At 36.3% G+C, this 9,073-nt stretch overlaps 1 protein-coding gene across 5 annotated transcripts in view; it reads right to left on the bottom strand.

The window, feature by feature from the left end:
• Positions 1 to 3,830: 3,830 nt before the first annotated feature.
• The window catches only part of AP-2mu (adaptor protein complex 2, mu subunit), a 27,485-nt gene continuing 22,242 nt past the window's right edge, over positions 3,831 to 9,073 (bottom strand). For 4 of the 5 annotated variants that reach the window (XM_070090683.1, XM_070090682.1, XM_070090680.1 and 1 more), the window contains exon 12: positions 3,831 to 6,023. In XM_070090683.1, coding sequence (XP_069946784.1) covers positions 5,889 to 6,023 — 135 coding nt within the window. In that variant the 3' untranslated portion in view covers positions 3,831 to 5,888. The remainder of the gene's footprint in view (positions 6,024 to 9,073) is intronic. The other variant, XR_011392699.1, reaches the window with a different exon arrangement.

Raw genomic sequence — 9,073 nt, 5'->3', positions numbered from 1 at the left:
GGCATGCGTGAGCGTGTTTGATAGGAGTGAATGGAGACAAATGGTTTTTAATACTTGACGTGCTGTTGGAGTGTGAGCAAAGTAACATTTATGAAGGGATTCAGGGAAACCGGCAGGCCGGACTTGAGTCCTGGAGATGGGAAGTACAGTGCCTGCACTCTGAAGGAGGGGTGTTAATGTTGCAGTTTAAAAACTGTAGTGTAAAGCACCCTTCTGGCAAGACAGTGATGGAGTGAATGATGATGAAAGTTTTTCTTTTTCGGGCCACCCTGCCTTGGTGGGAATTGGCCAGTGTGATAATAAAAAAAAAATAAGATTTTAGTAAGGCATTTGATAGAGTTCCGCACCGAAGACTGTTGAAGAAAGTAGCGGCTCATGGCATTGGGGGAAGGGTGCTCTCGTGGATCGAATCATGGCTCACAGACAGGAAGCAGAGAGTGTCCATAAATGGGGTTAAATCCGAGTGGGGATCAGTAACAAGTGGCGTTCCACAGGGATCAGTCTTGGGCCCGTTGTTGTTTATAATATATATCAATGATCTTGATGAAGGAATTACTAGTGATATGAGCAAATTCGCCGATGACACGAAGATAGGTAGGATAATTGATTCAAACATAGATGTTAGGGAACTTCAGGAGGATTTAGACAAACTCTACTCTTGGTCAGAAAAGTGGCAGATGCAGTTCAATGTAGATAAATGCAAGGTTCTGAAGCTCGGGAGTGTCCACAACCCTAGCACTTATAAGTTAAATAATGTAGAACTTAGCCATACAGATTGCAAAAAGGACTTGGGGGTTATGGTAAGCAGCAACCTTAAACCAAGACAGCAATGCCTAAGCGTACGTAATAAGGCAAATAGATTACTGGGATTTATATCAAGAAGTGTAAGCAACAGAAGTCCAGAGGTCATACTGCAGCTTTATACATCATTAGTAAGGCCTCACCTAGATTATGCAGCTCAATTCTGGTCTCCATATTACAGAATGGACATAAATTCGTTAGAAAACATTCAGCGTAGGATGACTAAATTAATACATAGCATTAGAAATCTTCCTTATGAAGAAAGATTGAAGACTCTTAAGTTACATTCACTTGTTAGACGAAGAATGAGGGGAGACCTGATTGAAGTGTATAAGTGGAAGATAGGTATTAATAAAGGGGATATTAACAAGGTCTTGAGGATATCTCTCCAAGAGAGAACCCGCAGTAATGGATTTAAATTAGATAAGTTTAGATTTAGAAAGGACATAGGAAAGTATTGGTTTGGAAATAGGGTAGTTGATGAGTGGAACAGTCTACCTAGTTGGGTTATTGAGGCTAGGACTTTGGGTAGTTTCAAATATAGGTTGGATAAGTACATGAGTGGGAGGGGTTGGATTTGAGTGGGACTTGCACATCAGAGCTTATTTCTTGGGTAGCATTGAAAATTGGGTTGGTCAAATGTTTGTTAGTGGGATGAATTGTAAAGGACCTGCCTAGTATGGGCCAACAGGCCTGCTGCAGTGTTCCTCCTTTATGTTCTTATGAAAGGCAGTGAGTGCTAAAAGTAGTATACTCAAAGTTAGTGTAACAAAGCAACTGATGACATCAAAGAGGGAGCGTGTGTCAAAGGTGGGGCCATCAGCAAGGAGCGGTGTTAGTCAAGAAATCACCGAGTCAAATAGTTATTAAATTTAGTTTTAAGGGCAATTGTAACACGAAGTCATTAAGATGTTAATTCACTGATACAAAGTACATTATACTAATTATCTTTTAGCACACTGGGCTCCCATCAAGGTAGGGTGACAAAAAAGAAATGCTTTCACCACCATTCATTCAATCACAGCTCAGATAAGCTTCCAAACTGAAGCATCCCTACCCCCTTCAGAGTGCAGACACTACTACTCGCCTCCAGGACTCAGGACTAAGTCCACTTAACTGGTTTCCCTGAATCCCTTTATAAATGTTATGCTGCTCACAGTCCAACAGCACATCAAGTCATAAAAGACCACTTGCCTTCATGCCTGTCTAGCATGAACACACAAGTCTATTGGACGTCCAATTCCTTAACTTTCAAAACCTTCCTTACTTCTCTCCAACCCTTCCTTCCCTCTATTCCAGATTTATATGCCCTCCTAGTGATCCTGTTTTGTTCCATCTTCTATATGTCCAAACCACCTCAACCACTCCTCCATGTTTTGGTAACCCCACACCTCCTAATCTCTAAGCTATGCATCTTTGCATGTTCACACCAGACACTGCCTTCAAAAATAACATTTCCTCCTCCTTGCTGCAACATTTAAAACCTATGCTTCATACCCATATAAGTGTTGGTACCACTATACTCGTTAGAAATATATTGAAAATGCATTAAATTTTAACCAAATACAGTACATAATGAATAGTTCAATCTCTTCATTGTGAACTGATACTCAAAATACGTTATATACAGTAAACAGATTAACACCCATATATACCTTTCAGTGTTTTATTCACAAAAAATTAATTGAACTACAGTCCAACTCATTTTTGGAAAATATTGAAACTTACTGAAGTTATTCAGCACTGCATGGTAAAGGGAAATTTAATATCAAGAGTGGAAAAGTGATAGTATATAAAAAGAGCACAAAGATCAAGTGAAAGTCATTGTAATAAATCTGCTGTAGACAAAAGGCAGCTGAGAATGCCATCATTATAATACATTTTGCAACAATGTCTAAATCTATTATTATAATTATAACCAAGCACTAAACCTGTAAGGGTCAAACAGCACTGAAGAGTAAGGTGCACTAAAAGGTGTAATATGCTTGATCAAAGATCATCAAGGGTGAAGAGTATGAGAGAGGTAGAGGTAGGAAGAGCAGCGAGGAGTGCTAAACAAGTGCAGGTAATCAAAGTTGGTGTAATAAAGCTGGCGCTGACAAAAGTTCATAGGGGCGTCTGTGTCGAAAATGGAGCAGTCAGCAAGAATAACATAAGAACATAAGAAAGGAGGAACACTGCAGGAGGCCTGCAGCGTTAGAGCGGTGACATCGGAGGTAAATTCTGTGTGCCTATTGGTAAACAGAATATGGCAAACTGATATTGGAACTTGGCACTTCTCATAGTGGCACCGGGTGCCTCTCCACAAGATACCTGCAAGTGAGACGTGCACGCCCATTGCAAAGATAGGTGTGTGGAGTCTCCCAACCATGAAATCTATGATAAGAGGACCGGAAACCTAAATATGGCTTGATAGTTATAATAAAAAAGAAGCGCTAAACTCGCTAGGGTCACAGCTTCATAGGATATAATTTGTTATGAATCAACTCAGACCAACATTGGTGCCAACAATTGCAAAGGGCTAAATCTATAGATAATAAACTTACAGTTTCTAAATTTTCATCTGACTACGCATTGGGTCACCATCTGGACAAAAACCCAAGCTGGGCCAGTTCTGGCAAACCTACTACAATGGAAAAAATATTATTTTAGCCAACAACATTCTGCAATTATCGTCATCATAGGTTCTTGATCCCTTCAGCACATTGACAAATGACTGGTTACTATATTTTCAAGCCTAAATGGCTCATTACATTCTTCAATCATATTAAAGCAAATGCTAAATCCATAGGGGTCATACAGCACTGCATTCTCAGGAGCTCATAAATTAAAATTAGAGGTTAGAAGAAAGGATAGAGAGTGCAAAATAGAAGCTATAGTTGGGGTAACAACTTCAATTTAAATGCCAGACTGCATTAAAGGTGGTATTTCTGAAGAGAGGGCAGTCAGTGACATGTCCTGAAAGCATCATTCCTTGTGAATGCAAGAGTTTTCCTCACCTCAAGATATAGGTCATAATGAAAGACAAATACATTTACAAGTACATTTGTTTCTATACAACTACACCACCAGCAGTGGTAGCATCTCAGGCAGATGGTCACACTTATCATCATCAGTTGGAGTTAGACACAATGCCAACCCATGCTTGTATACTGGGATAGCTTTTAGGATCAAGTTGCCATTACAAAGTTGCAACCATGACGTCATCAAACGGGTGCACAACATCGGCCGGTCGGAACTCAACATTCTGCAAAATTCATGCTGACCAGGCAAGAACCATGCAACTTTCATTTTCTTCAGGATTAGGCTAACAGAATTTATTTATTAGTAATTCATGATTAATCTATTCATATGTTGCTCTCAAACACAGTAAAGATTAGAGACAGTCAGTCCTAACCTAAGCATTTGTTACATCTGGAAAAAAGATAAGATTAACTCCTGTCAATAAAGGTCAATTCAAACATACAACTGCCTGGCCAACAACAAAAAAATAAAAATAATTAAATTGTATTGGCCAAACTTTCCATTCCAGCAGGTTGAATTAGTCTAATGATGCCTTCCTCCATGCTAAGAAAGATTTGCTAGGATATAAGCTCAACTAAGGTGCAATAATTGCCAAAGAAAAAGGAAGATTTTTTTTAGTTTTCTATTAGTTATAAAGCTGAAAGTCCATGCATCGAAACTTGAGGGTTAAACTGTGACTAAACAAGCACTAAAATATACCGCCAGTAGTAATATTGCTGTACTGAGTATGTAACAGCATCTGCCGTAATACCATTTTCCACATGGTTATTGGGTGTAGACAAACACTGCCTGCACAGCCTGCCATGGTGTGAACCATTAATTTCTGGCACCTTCTGTAATCTACTTCATCTAGCTAACATTTTTAACATTACAAGGAATTAACAATGAAAGATTTCCTTACATCTTTAAAGTAAAACTACATTACTCCACCTGAGAATCATACATGAAACAAAAAACAATTGGGAACAAGGAATGTCATTCATTATACAAAAAAGTAACTATCTCTATAAGAATGGCAAAATAGAAAATAAACCTATGATCTTCAAATAAAATCTAAGAACTAAATAGACTTCAAAATATTATATACAAGCAACTAATTATTAAATTCTCAAAATATCTGCTAACCGCTGTCACAATTAACATTAATTAATGAACACAATTGATTTCTTGAGCCACCAGTAATCAGATCAAGTACCACAGCCGAGCCAAGAATCATCCTTCACTTGCGTAAGCATTAGGTGGTAGGCTTATGCAAGCTGCATTACTGCAGATATCCATGAAAATTTCATCTAAACTTTGCACATTCATAATTTAATATACTATAACTGACTTTCCCAAAATACAGTAATCTATGTATACAGTGTGTAACTAACTATTCTGAATTATGTCTGTAAGCATCTGAACACGGTCAATGGCATAAACCTACATGGAGACAATACAAAAGATAAGTAGTCCTATATTTTTTAACCTTGGTTTGAGGCAGAACTACAGGGTATTGTTGTCTTTTATTATGTCTGTGATTTTGTTTGCACCATGCACAATGTACATTGTGTGTACACAAATATAGATGAGTCACTGTCTGTTCTTTTGGCTCCTTGGATTGTTCATGACATGTGTATACTGTATGAATACTGAGTGAACCATACACTGACCAGATGGATAATACAAAGTAATGTCCCACATTTAACAGCAGGAAATAACACATTTTTGGTATAGTTAAAAACCCCTCACTAGGTGAATGGGTCAGCAACTAGCCCAAAATATGTCCTATTTACTATTCTACTATGTATTCCTGTTGAATGTGGGACATTCTTTTGTGTAACTGAATGTGCATGTAAGCATGTATATGTATATACCTCTTCTATTGTCTGTTTTAATCACTTCATAATTTTTCCCTAAAACTTTCCATCTTCATACATCATTTACTCATCATAAATTCAAGTGTTATATAGTATTTGTTCAAGAAAATAAGGCCAATGTGAAATTTTTTAAATTCATTTTTCTGACCTATCAGTCACTCTTATGTCATAAATAATAGCTGATGTGAAATGCGTTACAGGGCATTAGCATCTGGTCTCGTAGAGTCCCGAACGGCCGATGTAACGAACCCATTTGATTACGTCATGGTCAGAGTAGTTAAGCTTCGACTCGAATACTTTCAGGTAGCGAACCTTGAAGCCAGATGGAGCAAACGGCACCTTAGGAGGGGGGGAAAAAAGAAACTCATTTCATTAAATTAATTTAAAAAGCAGCTCTCTACACTTCAATTTCAGATACTGTACATGCTTGCCATAAATTCAATATTGTACACCAGAAACCCACTACATCGCATACTTAATGTAACCTACTGTGCTCAGTTACAAGAATTAACCGTTTTTCAAGACATGCCACATTCACTATACTAAAATTTGTTAAGACAGTGGTATAGTTACAGCCACCAATTAAAAAGATTTATTGTCATGCTTTATTTTCACATTTATCAACTAGATTCACTTAAAAATATTTAATTACTTTTATTACTTTCAAGAATAATTATAATCAGGCTCCGAAAATTCTGATCAGTAAAGAAAAATTTTGTGCAAAAAGAATAATGGGTTGCAGGCTTAACTGAAGAGCAGTGTGCATTACTTGAAACCAACAACAACAGTGAGAACCTACCCACACCAATCAAAACCTCAGGAAAATACAACCATCCACCAAATATGAGACCACAATGGCACGAAGGTTCCAGGTTCTACTCCCCTTTCATTATCAGATATTTTAACTTTATATGCAGTATGCCACATCTTTATAGTTGGAACTTCTGCTTTTTTTACTTAACAAGTGTGTGTGCAGTATTGCAAAGGAACTTTCAACGTGCAGGACCTGGAGAGGCTACAGCAAGTGCAAAGCACTAACTGGCCACAAAGCCTAGATCAGACAGAGCATAACACACAGAAGGAAAGATCTGGAGTTAACAATGAAAATGACAAGGGTGTAAACACACACAACCTCATTTTTCTGGAAGAACATGAAAACAACAACAACAACAAAAAAAGCATATGGGTTTGGCCCATCCTGGACAATTATTGTATCAGAGCTGTCAGATTTTAATTTGTGGGCCATTGTTTCCTGGACCTCAGCATGTGAGCTGAGGATGCTATCAACCAAGCCACGAGCACATGCAACATCACACATACACTGTATCACAAATTTTCAGTGCAAATCAAAACTGAATTCCTCTATGAGGGTAAATTGTAATTCAAGCCCATTATAACTCAAGGGACCACTGTATGTGTAAAATGAATGTAAGGAGAAGTTTGTAAGAATTACCCATCATCTTACATGCTCATGAGACAAATATCAGAAAGCCTACCAGTGAAAAAAAAAAAAAAAAAAAAAAAAAAAAAAAAAAAAAAAAAAAAAAAAAAAAAAAAAAAAAAAAAAGGTCCCATTTTGAATTCACTTGACATGACGGTAGTACCTCACTGGATGGTTGTTGTCGACCAACCTACTGCCTGAGATACAAAATACTGAGTTATAAACTGGGCAAAGTAGGAGTGTGTTTACCAGGGAGAGATAAATTTAAAGATATGACATTGAAAAATCTAACAAATCATACACATTGTAAAAGTCAAGGTGTAGTATGGCAGACAATAAAAGCCAAATAAATACCAAGGTTCAAATGTAAATACAATTGAGCTAATTTGCATCTGCCAATCTAAAACTAATTAGCAGGCCAAAGAACTGGAGCTCGCCTCCCATCCCTGAAAACTCAAATTGGTAATTAAGTCTTACATATGTCTTTAATAACTTTCACTGTTTGTCAGTCAAGTGTAAATTCCCAATGAAACTTGAACTGGAAAAAAGTGGCAAAGGTTTAAGAATAAAAATTTTATGGAATTTGTTTCAGAGGTCAGAATTTTAGGAGCATTGTTGATAATCATGAAATAATTTACATTAATTACTGTATAACCAAAAGATTTTAATGAAAATATATAATTCAATCACAAAATGCAAACTTAAAATATTCAAGCAACACCACTAGCTGATTACCAGGTCAACATGCATCGAAAAATTGAATAAAGTACATCACAGGTTCCTTTTAAGTGACACAAAAACTCCTAAACCATCTCAAAACTTATCCTCTTAAAATAGCTACATTATCTTAATCTATATATCACCACATATCTCTGATTATCTCCTGATTCTCCTCCCTCCCAAATGTCACCTTCCATTACTTTCATTACTAGGTAGTGTTGCCTATAACATCCTATCATTACTTTACACTATTTGTTTTCTTGTGCATTATTTAGCATCTATTTTAAACATTCCCAGTTCACAGAATTTTTTTTTTTATTTTGAATTAGGTTAGATTAAATAAATCAACATATCCAAATATTTAATGATAAACAAACTGAAAAAAAAGTGTGTGGGGGAGGGGGACATCTTGCAATTGACGTCAGAGAAAAACACCATTAAAATCAGCATGTTTTTCATGTATGGTTTGAAGAAGGGACATAGAAATGTGAATTCTCTCCTAATCAGCTAAAAAAGTATTAGCCTGCCAAGATTAAAAAAAAAATCCAGTCAGAATGAAAATTAGATGAATAGTGAGAGTAGAAAGGAATTTTTAAAAACAAGTTTTCCTTATTCTTCCTATAAGGCCACAATTTTTCTTATGGTCTCAAAGGATGTAGCCGAACTTTAGAAAATTTTATATTACCTATAATAATGCATACCTCTCATATTTCTTACTAAGAGTCAAAGTTCCACAATTTCTACCCTGTGCAGGCAGATCAACCCATTTCAATAAGGTTACTTCTACACTAAAATCTATTGCTCAACTAACTATTCTCATCCTAAATACATATCACCACATTTATACATTGTTCTTTATAATACTGTATAAAAAAACTGCATAACTTTGGGCTAAAAGATGGTGCAAATCAGTTACTAACCAATCTTACTACCATCACCATCTAAAATTTAAATAATCTATACATTTAGGATACAACATTCCTAAAACCTATAAAAACAAACTATTTTTCAATAAGAATATTACATTCCTTTAGAAGAAATTCTTTCGTAACATGAATAAAAGCCAATAGCATGGCTAGAACAATTTACAAATAACTGCACTTAAAAGAAGAACCTCATGATAATGTCAACTTGGCAATGGCCCAGGATGAACCAAAACATTATCAAAGTTCCTTTCCTATGTGCAAGTTATATGTGAATCTTTTATAATATACTATAGTCCTCTGAC

The sequence above is a fragment of the Cherax quadricarinatus genome, chromosome 32 (assembly GCF_038502225.1).
Source record: "Cherax quadricarinatus isolate ZL_2023a chromosome 32, ASM3850222v1, whole genome shotgun sequence".
Lineage (NCBI taxonomy): Eukaryota > Metazoa > Arthropoda > Malacostraca > Decapoda > Parastacidae > Cherax > Cherax quadricarinatus.
Note: the sequence above shows the minus strand (reverse complement) of the source record. Positions and strands in the feature narration are given on the sequence as shown.